An 18,712-nucleotide genomic window follows, 5' to 3' on the forward strand; every position below is an offset into this window, starting at 1 on the left:
TCCGCCCGCCCACGCAGCTTCTTGTCCTGCTCTGTCCTTCTTCCTTCCTCACGGTAACTTCCAGGTCGCTCTGGAGGGGGGCACCTTCTGGCGTTGCTTTAGTGCCCTTTCCAGTACTTTGCTCCCCTTCCGGTTGCATCTCTCCCTCGCCCCGCCCACCCCGCTCCCAGTCCTTCTCCCAGGACACGCGGGCTCCCACCACCCCTGCTGCTGGGTCGTCTCGCACCCCTCCTCCCGGCTAGCTTCTCCGTTTGAAGAGAACCTCATCGGCCAGGCTGCCCGAGGCTGCATCACCTGTCAGGAGCCAGCCAGCATCTTATTTAAGCTCCCCACACCTCAGTCTCCTGGTCTGTCAAATGGGCTAACAGGAAAGCCTACCGCACGTGCCAAGAGTGTAGAGTAATGGCTGATGAGAGCCCAAGGGATGTTGGCACTCAGCGTCACCCTTCTAAAGGATCTGAAGAAATACTTATGCGTGGGGTTGACCTTGGACTTTTCCCATTCAATCTCTGTGTGAGGACACACTAATGAGAACAGCAAGACGGCACCAGGGATGAGCACACGTTCCAGGAACTATCCAGTCTTTCTCAGCTCAGTGTGACACTTGAGACCCCCGGAGGCCGTGAATGCTCGACACGTGCCCTTGAGTGACAAAGGAAGAAATGGACTGACATTTAGATTTCCAAACTAATGTAGGAAATAACGGGGAACAGACAAGCTGAAGCCTCCGATGGCGTGAGGCTAAGGCGTATCACTGAGTACCAGGCACAACAATACAAAGTTTCCAAAAGCAGTACCAGAAAGCGCGGGCATAAATGTCAGAAGACGGGACCTCTCTACTGGAGAGCAGCTTTGGCAAAAATAAATAAATAAATAAACAAAAGGGTCCTCCGGCAAACTTTTCTTTAGCTTCAGAAATTAAACTTGGCCTCCATCGGAAGACCCTTTCTCAGAAAACAAACGAAAGTGGCTTACACGAGACGCAAGATCGCAGCTTGGGAAACACAGGTGTTCTGTATTTCGCAGGAAGACGACCTTATTTTGTGACTTCATCCGTATGCTTAACAGTTTTGTTTCATCAGAGCAGCAAAACCCTCCAGTTAACAAGTGCTATATATTTTTTTATTCTCCACAGAATTCTGATTTTGTAATACTGAACAGCCTGCTTGATACATACCACGAAAACGAAACTTTCAATTTATGAAAGATCAGCGGAAGTACATCAGCAAGGTGATTGGCAGGTGATTAATATATATGAATAATGACAGCGATCAATGGCAATACTTTCAAAATGTTAACTCTTTATCAGTTAAACCTAAAATAATTCACCAAGAATACTGAAATTTAACGAGACTGAAATCCAAAATTTGTCGAATAGAAATGATGTTAAATTGAAGGCAGGGCACTATACTGGGAGCCAGTACATTTGGACTCTTGTCTTGTTTTGTCCCCGCTGGAGGACCGAGGGTGAATTTTCTGGGCTATGAATCCTTTCCGTTCAAAATGAGCGAGTTGGGGGCGCCTGGGTGGCTCAGTGGGTTAAAACTCTGCCTTCAGCTCAGGTCATGGTCTCAGGGTCCTGGGATCGAGCCCTGCATTGGGCTCTCTGCTCGGCGGAGAGCCTGCTTCCTCCTCTCTCTCTGTCTACCTCTCTGCCTACTTGTGATATCTCTCTCTCTCTCTCTCTGTCAAATAAATAAATAAAATCTTAAAAAAAAAAAAAAATGAGCAAGTTGGCCGGATCGTTCTCTAAGGTCTTTCTAGGTTTAACTTTCCCTGACTCTGAAGCCTTTGACACTGAGTCACTTTCATGTTGTAACATAAGTAAAATCTCTAACAATACTGACCTGGCTGTTGGGGGGAGTCCAGCTTCCCCCACACAAATACAGCCCAAGCGGCTCCTTGGTGTTTGGGTCACCGAGAACCACGGAGGCCCAACCCTCAAATTAACAAAGAAAAGCGACAGCCCTCAAGAGGTGAACATGTTCATCCTCCATGAGACACTAACTCGGGACAGACAGTTTACAGACCCCAAAGTCATGGTTATTAAGAAAAGATGTAAGGGAGGGGGGGTGCTGGGTGGCTCAGCTGGTTAAGCATCCAACTCTTTTTTAAAGATTTATTTATTTGGGAGAGAGAGAAAGAGAGAGAAACGGGGAGGGGCAGAGGGAGAGAATCTCCAGCAGACCCTCCACGGAGAGCTGAGGCGGCCGCCGGCCTGGTCTCGTGACCCTGAGACCATGACCCAAGTCAAGATCAAAAGTCAGACACCCAACCAACTGAGACACCCAGGCACCCCAAGGGTCCAACTCTTGATCTCAGCTCAGGTCTTGATATGAGTTCAAGCCCTGCGTAAGGGAAGAGCTATGGGGAAACCCCACAACATCCTCTTTGGGAGAAGGTAAAATAACACAATGATTCTTTAATAAAAGAAGGTAGATACATTAATATAATACCCAATTAATTTTCAACTGGATTTTGTGAACATGCACAATATATACACACCATTAGAATTTTATCAGGACAAGATACAAATTCAAGGTCTGGATCCACTCAGGAGTTTCTCCAACACTGCTAACTTGAACACGAGGTATATTGTAGTTTCTCACGTTTAGGACTGCACAGGAGCCCGTCGGGACTTTTTTCTACTAATGTTGGCTTCTATAGCATTATTTGTAAAGTTCACCCTTTTTAATATAATCATAGAAATTAAAGACGTCCAGTCCTGTTTTAGGGCATTTCATCTACTCCCCTACTTTCCTTAACAGACCATACTGTCTTTTTGTTTGGAAAGATTGAATAAATTAGTTTCTATCCTCTCCCTATTTGAAAGTCAAGTAGACTTTATCTCTTTTGATCCAAGGTCTAAATTTGTCTTTATTTCTTCCTGATATTTTAAAGTAATCCTCTCTCTATTGTATTTACCAATTCTGAATATTTAAATGTGTTTTGCATTATAGAAATTAAGCCAATTCAAGAAACATGATTGTGCCAAGCAAAATCACTCTAAAAATGTCGTTTTCTTAATAAACACAATACTCTCATTTATGTACTAAAATGCTTCCCATTGAACAGTAGTGATTGTGAGCCTTGAAACATTTTTCAACATCTCTAACCCATGTCACCTTTTCAGAAAACACAAACCTCTAACCACTCTAATGTCTACCTCCTGGAGGGGACTTAGCATATGCACCCTGGGTGGGAGGGGAGACGGGGTCCTCTTCTCCTGATTGAGAATCCCCGATACTGAAGAAACGGTATAGCCAGTATTTTGTTGAACTTTGCCTTTCTATAATCTGTACTGTGAAACAATAGATTTTTGCCTTCCCAGATATAAAATTATTATATTATTTTTTACATCACCAAATATGTTTTATCAAACCCTATAGGCCCCTTCTCTCATTCCTTGTAAGATTCTGATATACTTCTTTACAGGAACAAGGTTTCTCCCTCTTGAGTATCACTGAACCAGAACACAATTTCTGCATTACTATTCATGATCAGGCCCAATAATTAAGTTTGAGGAAACACTATTCAATTCAAATATAGAAAGAAATGACATTGAAAAATAATGCACAATAAGAATGAATATTATAATACTGAATATATTTTGATTACAATACCAATACCAAACTATTTTAACTTTATGGTTGAAAACTAATAGACTTGTTTGGAATTTTTTTTTTTTTTTTTTAAACTGGGCTCCATGCCCAACACGGGGCTTGAACTCACAACCCTGAGATCATGAGTCACGTGCTACTCTACCAACTGAGCTAGCCAGGTACCCCAAGAGACTTGTTTTTAAAATGATCTGCTGAAATCATCATGAAATGCATCCTTTATGCAGGTCAATTACAGTAACAAATTATATTGCTTTACTCTCTTAAAATAACGTCTGCAGTCATATGATCTATAGAACCATACACTTATTTTCCACCCGCTTCCAGACATTCAGAACTAGAACTTTCAGATTTTTCTTTTTTTAACTTTAACTTTTTTTTTAGATTTTTCTAAATACATTTTCAGTTGCTACCTACTTTAGAAACTTAGAATTGATCTATAGAATTGTCAACTGTGACAAAATCTTCTCTGATTCTAAAAAATAAAAATTTAACAGGAATATAAAATAGCCATGTCTGTAAGTAATACTTCAAATGTATTTTTCCAAATGCTGACAAAGTGAAACGTCTGCCTGCCCTGAAGCTGGAATGATTAATATGTACACAACTCTAAAAATAGTTCTGGAAAAATATGGATGCCTTTCTTCCCAAATTTGAAAAATGATTTCCTGTGCCTCTGTGATGCAGCCCGGAACAAGAGATCAAACAGCAAAGGTCTACCCCAAGCATCATGACTAAGGACCTAAACAGAATGCTTCGATGCTGTGGAGGTTTACTTCCCCAACAAGGCACAATAGTTTAGAATGTTCTACCAGCGATCGGGGGAGAGGACCCACTCCCTCGGATGTCAGTATTCTGCGCCGATGTGCTTTGCGATGGTGTTCAGCTGGATATTTGAAGCTCCTTCATATATTGTGCCTTAAACAAAACGGAGTGAAAGGAACAATTAGTGCTCCCATGGCCACACGTCTGTACAAGAAATCACTCTCACATCTCCCCTTTGTGATTGCTATAGAATTGTCCCCAATTGGGGTACCTGGGTGGCTCAATTAAACTTTTGGCTTTTGGCTCAGGTCCTGATCCCAGGGTCCTGGGATCGAGTCCCGTGTCAGGCTCCCTGCTCAGCAGGGAGCCTGCTTCTCCCTCTGCCCCTCCCCGGCTCATTCTCTCTCTCTCTCTCTCTCAAAAATGAAATAAATAAATCTTTTAAAAAGAACACCCCGGGACGCCTGGGTGGCTCAGTTGGTTAAGCAGCTGCCTTCGGCTCAGGTCATGATCCCAGCGTCCTGGGATGGAGTCCCACATCGGGCTCCTTGCTCGGCAAGGAGCCTGCTTCTCCCTCTGCCTCTGCCTGCCATTCTGTCTGTCTGTGCTCGCTCTCTACCCCCCTCTCTCTCTGATAAATAAATAAAATCTTAAAAAAAAAAGAACACCCCAACTGTCCCCAGTGACACTCCATACCCTTGAATATGGTACTGTATGACAAAGTCATTCTGCCTACGAGATGTTAATATTCATTTGGAAACTGGATTCTGATTCCAGAATCAGTAGGAAACACCAAAGTTGTTCCTCAGCTATCTGTACGTAAGCCTGGACTGTCCCTCAGGAACAGGAAGCTTTGAAAGCCCCTCGTTTTGAGCTCCCCACCTGGTAGTGGAGCATCAGAACACTCAGGCTTGATCAGGCATGAAGCTTCTGGAATTGGAACTTTGCTTCAAAGATCGGCATTCAACGCATCAAATGTATTAATGTGTTTAGGAAAAGAAAAATTACAACAGCTGATTTTGTTGCACTTTTACTAAAAGGCCTGTGGATTCATTTAAAAAGGCAACTTGAGGTTTTAAAATATATAAACATCCATCTTTTCCTTGAAGGAAGGATGCGGGGGAAGGAAAACCAACCACAGAGAAGAAGACAGCCAGTAAACACGACATGGAAGAGATTCCACTGCCTTTGCTCAAAGATTTCAGTAGCAGAAAATCAAACACAGACAGCAGCCCCGACAGCCACAGAGGCGAATAAAAGAAAACAAAATGAAACGTAAAAAATCTATTTACCGACTTTCGCATCTCGGAAGTATTTTTCCACAGGGTAATCTTTGGTGTAGCCGACTCCTCCCATCCACTCAATACACTTACTGGTTGTGAGGCCCGCCACCTGCCAAAACCAAGCGGCAGACGACCTGCTGAAACCACAAAACCGATGCACCATAAACACTCCTGCAGAATATTCTAGTGACGCGGGTTCACGGCTACCGGCAAGTGGAAGGACTGAAGTGACCTTGTAAGACAGCATCGTCTCTTCAGTCTCCTTCCCTATACGACTAATGCAAACTGTCCTATTAATTCACAAAATTCCCATTTTCTTAGGAATATTAGGGTATTGATCAGACCCAATCACATGCTGCCAACAGGCATTGTTTATTCAGCAAATATTTATCAAGGGCCTTCTTTCGATCACACACTCTGCCAGCCGCTGGGTAAACCCCAGTGTGGCGGGGGGGTGGCCGGTCACTGTCCTTTTTGGCTCACACGTCCAACTAACAATTACAGAAACAAGTAAACTCTATGGGGTAACAGAAGAGCCGGTTAGGAAAGCTGCTGTTGATTTAGGGGTGGGGGGAACGTGTGAGGAAATGACAGCTTTGTTGAGCCCCAAAGGACAAGTTAGGGGACATTTCAAGTTGAGGAACATGTGGGAAGGCTTCAAGAGGAAAATGGGTTTATCAACCTCAGGGACCTGAGGGGGGCCGTGCACGGGGATCAGGGCAAACTGTGAAGACATTGGAGAGACAGGCAGGCGGGCCTCACGATGGCAGGCCGACTGAAGACTGTAACGGACCCCAAAGGCGTCTGCATGCTGATCCCCAGAAACGGTAATGTTTGCACCTTACATGGCCATGGGGGCCCACAGTTGTGCTAAGTTGAGGGCTTTGAGATGGGAGATGGTCCTGGATAGCCTGGGTGTGCTCAACGGCATCACAAGGGTCCTCTTAAGGGAAAGAGAGAGGCAGGAGAGCCAGAGCCAGATTTGAACGCGCTACCCCGAGGGCCTTGAAGGCGGAGGCCGGGGCTGTTGAGGGGGAGAAGGCGAGCATCCTCTAGAAGCGCGAAGAGCGAGGAAACAGATTCTCCCCAGAGCCTCCGAGAGGCAGCTCTGCTGACACTTTGATTCTATCCCAGTGATAACTCAGACTTCGGAACTCCAGAGCCACGAGATGAATACAACTGTATTGCTTTAGGCCACTAAATTTTTGGTTAATTTGTTAAAAGCCTCAGGAATTGAATACAAATATTGTCCCACTTGCTGTGAGAAGCCACGACAGTTAAGCGGGGGCGACCTGGGCTCCTGGACATTCTGAAGAGGGAAGACTGGACTGGAGGAAGAAGCAAGAGGCCCCGTGGAACAGCCGGAAGGTGAGCGGGGTCCTCTGGTCGAGAAACGCCGTGGCTCGGACAACAGGGGGCAGCGGACAGGCGGAGAAACCTGTGAGTGCGAGAAATGCCCAGGCCGGATCCTCCAGCGGATGATGGGATTCCAGGCCGGGATGAGGGGGACGAGGGTGTCAAGACGGCTCAGGCCTCTGACCGGTACAACGGGGCGGGCAGGCCCAGTGGAAACCGGACCTATTAGTCTGGAACTCAGATGGGAGGCAGAGGTGGGAGCTGAAACTGGGGGGCTGAGCGGTTAAGGAACTACTCCAAGCTACGAAGCGACAGAGGCTGGGACGTAGCACTCGGTGACCTGGCAAGATCTCCAGCCAGCATCTACCGGGTTAAACGGAGAAGGCGTGAGGCATCAACAGAAAGCATTCCCTCAAAACGTGAACAGTCTCTTCCTGGGGTTTTTACTTCGGGTGATCTCCCCTGGTATTCACTTTGCCCGAACCAGAGGCACCAGGGGAGGGAGACCACATTCAGATGGAGCTGACGGAGTGATGCGTGTTCTACCCCAACTGCGTGACTCGGTTTCCACTGAAGAGCCCGTGATAACACCGAGACCTCATAGAATTAAAGCACTTTTCCATGAAAGGCTTGCGATTTTGCTTTTCTGTTGTAGGAACCGCAAAGTCTATGCTATTTTACTTGAAAAACAAATGCTCAATCAATACTAAGTGGAAAGGTTCATACATACATAATGGGGGGGTGGAGGAGAAGAAGGCTGAATTACGGATTTCGGTTGTTTGTTGTTTTACCTCTGATGCATAGTATTTCGCCATCGATGCTTCTTTTATGAACGGCTTTCCAGCTTCTAAAAGCCTGGCAGTGTTGTACGTCAGCAATCTCGCAGCTTCCAGCTGAGTGGCAACGTGAGCCACTTGGTGTTGGAGCCCCTGGAAATTCGGGCCCGTTAGAGAATTATGATGTCTGAAAAAATAGCTTATCCTCAAAGTCTTGCCCGGATGTGGAACACTGACAGGATGAAAATATACCCCCGAAATGGAATTTGCTTTCATTTCATAGAAATACTTAAAAATCTGCAATCTACAAGGAAACGGATTTAGAAAAACATTCAAAGTTCATGTAATTCTGTAAAACTGTCAAGATTTAAAAAATAATCACAGAATTAGGTTTAACAATTTGTTATATTTAATAATTAATTTAAACCCGTTTTAGGATCAAAATGAAGCTTCACAGTTTTCTTTTAATCACCCACACCCGGCATCTTAGAAGGGTCATGATTACCCCTGTCGGTTCACCTGGCGCCGTATCCTTCCCTCACCAACTCCACAGACTCAGAAACATTGTTTTCTCTGTACAAAGGAGATCTAAAGCTTGCCACAAACTGTCTTCATATTCTGTCCCTTTCCTTGCGATCTCTGTGGCAGCTGGCTCCGAGAAAGTACTCTAGCATAATTAAATGAAAATAGGACCAGAAGCCAAGACGAAACACCTATGGTTTGACACCTGATGTCCTTGGGAACTCAATCTCCAGGGGCTTCTGCTTCCCGTGGCTAAGATGCAAGGACAGCACGGGCTATGGGGGTTCCTGGCCAGGCCGGCCGCGCTCAGTCTTTCCAGGCCTTGAACTGACCGCGTACGCTCACACTGTGCCCAGAATCTGTACGCGCAGGCAATCTGTGCGTGCTTGTGTAAGGCCAAGTCCTTATTGCAGCACCTGAAGACAACGCAGCACAACAGAGCCAGAAATGTAGTAAGAAATCGGACTTGGAGCCTAGAGCTGCCTGCAGGGAGGTTTCACGAACATGTGAAACAGCTACTCTGGATTTTTAGGTAAAGTGCTTGAGTAAGCGCAGTAAGCTGCGGCTCCGGGCCTTCCCTAACCTGGCTAGGCTTCCACATGGACTGGAAGATGCCATGGCCCCCTACAGCCCCCATAACTGGGGAGCTCCGAGAAGCCACATCGTTAGACCAGGCCAGCTTCTTTCAACGCACTTGGCTGAGAACTTCTCATTTGACTCACTGCAGCAAACCGTACCTTCTGCTTTCAAGAAGTGTCCAAGTGTAGTCTTCGGAGGATTATTGTGTGGTTCCCGCAGAGGGCTCCTAATAAGTTTTCCCATTTACTGAGCACTCGTCCCACTCAGGCAACGTGCTACATACACCACACACCTCTCTGAGGCCAAGTCACCCTAGCATTACCTTTAGTTTAGAAATGGGGCAGTTGGGGCCGAGAGGGTAACTTGCCCACGGCCTACAACTGGTAAGAGAGAGCTGGGATTTGAGCCCTGGGTGCCCGACTGCAGACCCCATGCCCTAGAACTTGGGAAGCAGTGCGGAGTCAACTGTAAAGTGCTCACTAGAAAGTCTGGAGTCATACCACAGGTGGGCCTCAAGGACCACTGTCCTACCCTTGGAGAAGGTCAAGGTGTTCACAGGTATGCGCCCTGAGACCTGTTCCTTCCTCCTCCCCGCCTCTTCCATTAAGATCGCCCCGAGGGGACGCCCTCCATGGCTTTATGGCACAGCTCTTCATTAACAGAAACCTCGAGAGGACGGCTTGAACGGAGAGGCTAATAATGACATACCTGAAAATCAAATATCCTTTTGCCAAACTGCATCCTTTCTTTCATGTAGGGAATAGTGTAGTCAAAGCACCCTTGGGCCAGTCCCAGCATCTGTTCAAAAAAAAAGAGCAGGGTTTCTTATTTTGTTATTAAGTTTATGCTTTTAATTATTCGGGGATACATTCCTTTTATAGGCAAATTGAGTCATTGTGGGCAGGGGAAGAACTGGAGGCACCAAGCGGTACCTTCACCCACTGCATTTGTAGAACTTAACTTCCAGGGACTGGGAGAAGATGCGAGAAATCATTCGAGTGGTTTCATATAAATGTGGGTCTATTTAATTCTAGCAGAGGTGAGTCTCAGGCTCCTACCACGAGGTTACTTCGAAGGGAGCTCTTCATTTAAACTCTGCTTCTCCAGGCATAAAGCAAGCCCTGGAAATGCCGCTCTCAACTGGCCTTGAAGACTACAGAGTAGCTCCCTCTAGTCTTTCTAGAAGGCCAGTGTGGAAGGTCACTTCCTAACCTTCTATCTTCCTGTCCATGTTGCATACTATAAGGATTAATAAACGCTTCAGGGAAAGGGCACTAGAACATAAAAGAACAGGGTTTCCCAACCCCAGCTACACATTAGGTCCATCTGTGGGAACCTGGTTAAAAAAAGCGACGTGAGGTGTCTAAGGACTGAAGGCTTGGAGTGGAGGGCCTGAGTGGCCGAGGTGTCAGGGTTTTCAGACCTGAACGGTTTCCTGCAGGGTTACACTGAGAGCACCCAGTAAAGACGGGGACTTATGCACGGGAACTTATGCACGGGAACCAGTCAGGCCTGCTGGCAAGCTCAGCTCAACGGTCTCATTGCTAACCGACCTACTGACCCGTTCAAGCTCAGAAATGGTTGCTACCTTCCAACACTAGGTGGCCATGAAGTCACTGTCCCGCAAGATGTCAACTATATGGGTTTTAGAAAAAGAATTAAAAAACAAACAAAAAAAAACAGTGAAAGTTTTGGGGGAAACGCCCACAAACTTATCAATATTTTATTAGTGTTCATTACATTTTCCTTCAACCTTTTGTTTTGAATTTCCTGGAGAACAGAATATCGAACTAAAACTGATTAAAGGACACCATCCCCCGCAAAACCCAAACTTCGGTGAGGCACCAACCCACTGCACTTGGGGCTGAGATAAGATGAGGTCACCAAACTCAGGACTAACGTTTATGGCATGCAGATAATATCCTAAAAATGACCTGTTGTCAGTCACAATAGGCTTCTCCATCTCTGTAAGACATTTTCACTATCAATAACGAAAAACTAAATGGTCTTTGGCTGCAGTTTTGAGGACAGATACCTTCAGTTTGCTATAACTTGTGACTCTTTCTCTAAAAGGGATCCATGGTGTTAACCAAGAAATGGTAACTACCTGACCTTAACTTTTAATTAGGTTATATGATAACTTGGAGTAATCAGATGAAAGCCCAGGCTGTGTATTTTACTACTAGAAGATCTATATTATTTTATATCTGAGAACAAGGAGATCTAGTCCTACAGTTTTTAATGTCGTATCTGATGAAACTGAATCACAGGAAAACATTAAAAAGAACAAATAAGCCATTTCTCTCATTATCTAGCTTTGTGAGAAACATGGGTTAAGTTTTGATCTAAGGATGTTTTGTTAGCAAATTAACAGCAGCAGAAAAAACATCTAGAGGGATACTACAACATCTAACTATACCAATGGCTTTAAAATCTAAATGCTGTTAGTTTTTGAATTTGGGATATTTGTTGATTAAAAATAAACAAATATATTCTACAAAATGACATTAAAAAAAAAAAGATTTTATTTTTAAGTAACCTCTACATTCAATGTGGGGCTTGAACTTGTAACTCCAAGATCAAGAATCACGTGCTCCGCCGACTGAGCCAGCCAGGCGCCCCCAAAATGACATTTATAATAAAACCAGATGCTATTAATTGTGTTAATCAAGAAAGCAACCGATCTCACTTCATAGAACAATGTAATGTGCATTATAAAGGGCAAATTTGGTTAAAAAAATGAAATAGTTCTCATTGTATATATCTGTCTAATTATGGCTATTTTATTTCAAGCACCACAAACACAAGATTGCCTGATTTTCACAGGCAAAACGCTAAGCAGCAAATCTTTCATTCTTTACGGATTACAGACCCTCACTACACAGAATATCAGGTATTCTTAATTAAAAAAATTTTCTTCTAGAATGAACTTCAAAAACTGAAAAGGCAATTTTTTCCCAAAGACACATTTAATTTACAATATATTTGGGAAGTTATCGATCCAGGTATTGGATAATACTTAACATTCTCAAAGCAGAAAAAGCGTCACCACTGAGCCATTGTTTGGTTCTCAGGACATTACATAATTGACCCAAGCGGGATATGAAAGAAACCAGTCAGAAGCCATTTCTTCCCCACACGGAAGGGAAGGGCGCCATCTTGTGTTCACGAGCTTCCAACACTCACCAGTTTTGCTTACCCTCCCTCCCTCTCTTCCTTCCTTCGCACTTTTTCTTTCTACCTTTTAATTGACCCACACTGTGGAAGAGTCAAGTAGTTTGGCTAAAATGTGACTAACCTGTGCAGCAATTCCTATTCTGCCTTCATTAAGACTCCCTATGGCATACTTATAGCCCTGTCCAATTTGTCCCAGGATATTGGCTTCTGGAACCTGAAAGGAAAAATGTGCAGTTATTTCTACATTTAATTTTACATAATTCGTTTTGATTACACAGGTTTATATACACAACATCCCCAATTTGTGTGACAGGACTCTAGCCCAGGAATTCGTGAGCTCCAAGGCTACCCGTAGTCTCTGTCTCCTCCTCGGCTTCCCACAAAGCTCTGGGAGAGGACAGGACTCATGTCAGTGCTGTTTGCTATCGCTTCTGCTAGTGCCCAGCACAGGCACGTGTTGAACAAATGAATGGATCTAGAAAAAGGGACTCTCGTACAATCCATCAATAACATGAATAATCACTTTCCCCAGTTCCTAACTGTATGCTATGGCGAGATAGGACATACTGGGAATTACACAAAACATGTAAGTACTTGGCTAAATCAAGGGTATCCAACCCTTCTTCTGCTGCCACTATCATCCCTGTAAAAATCACCTGAGGTGAGCGCGCACGCACACCGACACACACGCACGAGCATATGAGGGAGGGGCGGAAGGAGAGAAGAAACAGATTAAAATGTTTATTCGTAATTAAAAATAATGTAGACTGGGAACAATAAAACAATCCATTTAGCTTTATAACCTCAGGAGAGGGAGTGGGCAGAACAGAGAAAGAAAGGGCAGGCAGGAAGGAAGCCAGTCCGTGGCAATTAGTGAGGCTGGACCATCCGTCTGCAAAGCCAGCCCGTGCGTGCGCACGCTCCCTCATGAACCAAAGGATCAAGTTGTAATACGAGTGATAAGAAGCCTGTCACAACCTGTTCCACCCATGCCAAGTTCTAAAGCATAACATTCTAGCAGTCTTCTCTTTCTCACTTAAAAAAAAAAAAAAAATTCAATGTAATTAACATATACTGAATTATTAGTTTCAGAGATGGAGGTCAGTGATTCATCAGTTGCATGTAACACCCACGCTCATTCCATCACTTCATGCCCTCCTTCGTGCCCATGCCCCAGTCACCCCATTCCCCTACCCCTCGCCCCTCCAGCAGCCCCATTTGTTCCCTAGAGTTAAGAGTCTCTGATGTTTTTTTTTGTTTGTTTAAGATTTTATTTATTTGAAAGAGAGAGAGAGACAGCGAGAGAGGGAACACAAGCAGGGGGAGTGGAAGAGGGAGAAGCAGGCTTCCTGCTGAGCAGGGAGCCCGATGCTGCAGGGCTGGAACCTAGGACCCTGAGATCATGACCTGAGCCAAATGCAGACGCTCAACGACTGAGCCACCCAAGTGCCCCAGGAGTCTCTGATGGTTTGTCTCCCTCTGATTTCATCTTATTTCTCTCCCTCACTTTTAACAGATTCCACTCTAAACTGTGGGGCGCTGCCTCATGGGTTCTCAGGCTCATTGAGCAACATCCCCACCTTGTGGCCTGTGGTAGACCCACACCACACGTCTGTCTTTGAAGTCAGTATCAAGTTTATAAAGTATAAATGGTTCACAGGCATATAAATTAAAAAGTATAAATGGGATTAATCCTTAGCATTGGCTCTGTGGCCAGCTGCTAGGCAGAGAAGTTCCCCTCTTTGCCTAAACTCTTGTGAAAAGTACATTTAGTCAAGAGCTCACCTAAGAACGTCCTACACGTGCTCAATAAGGTGACCCTTTTCTCACACATCTACAGTTCCATGCATCGCTTATTTCATGCCAGTCTTTTGCTGGAAATTCTAAGATACCCACCTTGACGTTTTCAAATGTTAATGGGCACGTGGAAGAAGCTCTAATCCCCATTTTGTTTTCTGCTTTCCCTATGTGAAGGCCTTCAGTGTCCCGATCTACTAAGAAGCAGGTAATTCCTTTATATCCCTAAAAAGAAGATTCAAAATGCTGATTAAAAAAAAAAATGCTATTGCCACACTTGAACTCGTAAGATCCCTTGTTTCCAAGAGTTGAAAGTTGACAGAAAACTAAAACTGAACTTTGGCATTAATATTAATGGACTCAGAGCTGCAACACGTGCATTAGGAAACTTGGAAAACACTAGATTTGCAATTAAGAAGTCTATAATTTCTTTTACTTTTCCAGAAAGCATTATGGCTATTAAAATTATTAAGATACACTAAAGTATCATGTGACCATGAGCATTCCATGTTCTAAACTTCATTTGTTAAGTATGTTCAAGTTTCAAAATTTAATTCAATTAAATGTTATGTCAGAGAAAGGACAATCAAATGTACTTACCTTTTTGTCATATACCTATTTTCCAACTAAACCAAATATTCTTAAAATGAATGTAGTAAGTAGGTACTTAAATTCATCCTCAAATAGAAAATGTGAAATCCTACAAAACGAAAGGTTAGCTTCTGATATAACAGATTTGGTGGCAATGAATAAACAGACTTCTGTGTAGTTACTAATCACATCAACTGTATATATTCGGGGAGAACACAGTAAATAAGAGGCTGAAAAGATGTCAGTTATCTAACTTTTCAGTACTGAGGAGAATGAGGACTTTAAGACAAAGCTGTAAAAAGGAAATGCAGGCAGGAAAGAACCACGAGAGAAGAGGCTGGGGTGGGGGAGAACTCCTGCTTTCCAACTTACAAGGTCAGGGTTGACGTTTGCCATCACCAGGAAGATGCCTGCGTATTCGGAATTGCTGATCCACATCTTTGATCCATTGATGACGTAATAGTTTCCCTTTTTATCAGCTCTGGTCTTCAAAGCAAATAAATCACTACCGGCTCCAGCCTCTGAAAGACAGATACTTCCAACCTACATATGCAAGCAGAAAAAATTCTAAGTTATTAACTGTGTCTGTACTGTGCATAACAAATACTTTAGTAAAATAAACAAGTGTCATTTAAAGCTTTAGCCACTTTTAAAAGCCTGTACTTATCAGAATCATAATTATATTTCCAAAGTGTTACTTTCTAATATATACCCTACTACTTGTCTAAGATTTAAAGATATAAGTGCACAGATTCAATGTGAAATTTAATTAAATTCGTTCTAGTAATTGCAGTTTTCTAGACATCTCACTGTAAATGAAACCACCAACCAAAGTATGAAGGAAATAGAACTGGGGCCAAAAGAAAAAAAAAAAAGTTTTTTCGTCTGCTGATTATTCTCTGAATTTCCAAACAGAAATAAGAGGCAGAGTACACTGAACGGTACCGTGCTGTCAACACTGCAGAGTCAACATTGTAGCTGGAGGTGTCCCAAGTTTAACAGAGATCAGATTCATTTAAACAACTCTTGTGGACTCACTTGTTCTGTCACAAGCTTGGTCAAATAGGTAGCCTTTTGTTCTTCTGTTCCATATTTTCTAATCAGATTGTTAATTACTGTGTTCTGGATGTCACATACCAAGGCCACAGATGCATCAACTTTGGCTAATTCCTCTATCGCTAGGATAGAGGAAAAAAAGGAAGCTCCTGTTCCTCCATATTTTGTTTCAACTTCAATACCCATCAACTGAAAGGAAAAACAAGGAAACAGATTAAGAAAGCTATTTTCTTTATTTTTTTTTTTATGATTTTATTTATTTATTTGACAGAGAGAGAGAGAGCACTAACAGGGATAGCAGAGAGGGAGAGGAAGCAGCGGACTCCCCGCTGAGCAGGAGGCCAGATGTGGGACTTGATTTCAGGACCCTGGGATCATGACCTGAGCCAAAGGCAGACACTTTACCCACTGAGCCACCCAGATGCTCCAAGACAGCTAATTTTCATATGGGAAAATTTCTCGCAAGAACAAGTTCAAAATTAAATTTTAACTACATAAATTCCTAATTTTAAAACTCTGTATGTAGGGGCGCCTGGGTGGCTCAGTGGGTTAAGCCTCTGCCTTCATCTCAGGTCATGATCCCAGGGTCCTGGGATCAAGCCCCACATCGGGTTCTCTGCTCAGCAGGGAGCCTGTTTCCCCCTCTCTCTGCCTGCCTCTCTGCCTACTTGTGATTTCTGTCAAATCAATCAAAAAAACTTTTAAAAAAAAGTCTATTTGTACATTTTATTTTAATTTGGTATGGCTTTTGTACTATCTTGTAAGTAACAAAAACTAGAGTGGAAGCCGTACCTCTCTGAAAAGGAAGTGGTTATAAGCTAGAATTGCCATTTGTTTCCTTGTGGTATCTGAAACACAAGAATCTGTAAAATGCTTTGAAGGATGATGGAGGGGAAGAAGGAGAAAGTGTCTCGGGCAGCAAGGACCTGGAGGCAGGCAGTGCGGCACAATCCCTTCTAGACAGGCTCCTTGCCTTGACTCCTTCAGCCAAGCTGGTAACTGAGGGATCGCTCCTTCTGGGACATTCTAGATGGTTAGCAGACATCTGGTGGTGTTTCCCCAAACCCCAACAGACAAGGTGGAAGGGGCCTGGTGAACAGGACCAGATGCCGGCCAAGCTTTCCAAGGACCGGCTGTATTCAGCAGCTACTCCTAAGTCTGGACCGTGAAACTCCCGCAGTTCTGTTTTTCTCAGAAAGTCCTCATTTCAGAAGGAGCATGTGTGTACGTGTAATTCATGCCCCAAAGCTGTGCACAGATAAAAGGATAATGTAGCTTTCTATTCTGCCCAGCCGCTTCTGGAATCACAGCGAGCTACTGTCTGGGTCCCAGCGGTCAGGGTCAGCAGAGGGGAAGGCCGGGGTGAGATCCAGGAATGATGTTCTACGAGGAAGCACCGAAGGAAGAGGGCACGGCGGCAGTCCAAAGCTGCCATCATCAGGATGGAGAAGAGCTGTCGCCACACTGCTTCTCCCAAAAAGTCACCGGTTTTCCCTCCGTGGGAAAGACCGTGTTTGTCGGCGACTGCTACAGCAGGGGACCGCACAGGAACAGGAGGAGGCTCAGAAGAGCTGGTGTAGGAGGTGCCACCAAGTGGACTCTGCAGCTGGCATGACCCCTAAGCCAGGGCAGCTGGTGGGCTTCAGAGACCCCGCCCGCAGGAAGCCCCCCCATCAGCAGAGTGAGGTTCAGCGCGCAGAACCCTAAGCCTTCTCAGAGCGGCCCAAGGGCTCTACCAACGCTGAAGATGAAGCCAGCCCGAGAAACGGGACCCCCAGATGCCACCGACCCCAGGGCTCCATTCAAGATGCCACATTCCCAAGCGTTTCATTGCCTAAGAAAAGGTAGAAAAATCACAACTAGGCAGGATAAAACAAAGCCGGTCTCTTCAAAACAGGACGAAGCAAAAACTATTCCCATTGGATGAAAAAGGCGGTATTTTTGCAGCAGGATGACAGACAAAATTTTAGCCCATGGCTCCAAAGAGGAACTACCCGTCCTGGGATATCCCATATTCACAGTGAAAGGGAAACATCACTCGACATCACTCGCTACGGAGACGGAGAGATGATGAGTGAGGGCAGTGATTCTGAAAACGTTCCCCTTCAGCCGCCATGCGGATAACCTACCGCTGGGGCGCTCTACTGTCACCCGTGGCGTCTACTGGGCTTCTAGTCCAGGGCTCTGGGACTTAGGCCGCTGGAAGCCGGGGTCCTTGGTTGGTGCGGAATTCAGAGGTCGCCTCCGCTTCTAGGATTGTGGTGTGCAGAGGGACTTGGGTGGGATACAGGGTCTACTGTGAAGCCTCACTAAAATCCTCTTCTTAATCCTGGTGGTTGTTGAGGGAGGCAACCCCATGTTGGGGGGCAGTCCTGTACACTGAGCAGGACCCCGACCTCTACCCCCCCAGGTGCCAGCATCATTCCCAGTTGTGAACACCAAAAATGTCTCCAGAGACTGCCAGATGTCTCTTGGGGGACAAAAACAGCCTCCGGTTGGGGACCACAGGTGTAAAGAAATCACTCTCTTGCTTCCAAGCCCTTTTCTTAAAAAGCACAGTATTTCTAACTCAAAACGCTAAGTCAATTTAAAAGAAACTTTGAGCCAGGATTTCAAACTAAAAGAGAACACAGAGGGGCACCCGGGTGGCTCAGTCGGTGGAGCGTCTGCCTTCCAGGATCTCGGGGTCCTGGGATCAAGCCCCGCGTCGGGCTTCCTGCTCAGTGAAGAGCCTGCTTCTCCTTCTCCCTCTGCCCCTCCCCGCTGCTCATGTTCTGTCTCTCAAAAATAAAAAATGAAAATCTTTAAAAGAGAACACAGATAATTTTGACTAGGAAAAGAAGAGTTCATTTAGTCGTCCTGACAGTTCCTGCATTTAGTCACATGCATACATTTGAATGCTGGACAGTACTTATAGGAAAGTTTGAAATGGGAAGAATTATAAAGTATATACCCCTTGTTGAAACAGTCCTTGTATTATCGATATGTCCATTTTTGAATTCTCATCCATGGTTGAAACCAGAGGAGCAACCCGTTCCTGGGCAAATTTTTTAACTGTAGGGGGAAAAAATACTGTTAAGTCTTTACTCTTTTAATAGGATAGGTTTTACTTTTTTTTCAAAAAAAAAAAAAATTTTTTTTTAAATTAATGTGAAAAAAATTCCATTTACAAACTGAGGTGAACACACCC

At 44.5% G+C, this 18,712-nt stretch overlaps 1 protein-coding gene across 3 annotated transcripts in view; it reads right to left on the reverse strand.

Moving 5' to 3' along the window:
- Positions 1–1,100: 1,100 nt before the first annotated feature.
- Positions 1,101–18,712, reverse strand: part of ACADSB (acyl-CoA dehydrogenase short/branched chain) — a 40,116-nt gene continuing 22,504 nt past the window's right edge. The window contains exons 3-11 of one of the 3 annotated variants that reach the window (XM_059172922.1): positions 18,476–18,576; positions 15,505–15,711; positions 14,839–15,009; positions 13,975–14,100; positions 12,200–12,292; positions 9,610–9,699; positions 7,816–7,953; positions 5,678–5,777; positions 1,101–4,538 (exon numbers count right to left, since the gene is read on the reverse strand). In XM_059172922.1, coding sequence (XP_059028905.1) covers positions 4,468–4,538; positions 5,678–5,777; positions 7,816–7,953; positions 9,610–9,699; positions 12,200–12,292; positions 13,975–14,100; positions 14,839–15,009; positions 15,505–15,711; positions 18,476–18,576 — 1,097 coding nt within the window. In that variant the 3' untranslated portion in view covers positions 1,101–4,467. The remainder of the gene's footprint in view (positions 4,539–5,677; positions 5,778–7,815; positions 7,954–9,609; positions 9,700–12,199; positions 12,293–13,974; positions 14,101–14,838; positions 15,010–15,504; positions 15,712–18,475; positions 18,577–18,712) is intronic. The other 2 variants (XM_059172924.1, XM_059172925.1) reach the window with 2 other exon arrangements.

The sequence above is a fragment of the Mustela lutreola genome, chromosome 4 (genome assembly GCF_030435805.1).
Source record: "Mustela lutreola isolate mMusLut2 chromosome 4, mMusLut2.pri, whole genome shotgun sequence".
NCBI lineage: Eukaryota > Metazoa > Chordata > Mammalia > Carnivora > Mustelidae > Mustela > Mustela lutreola.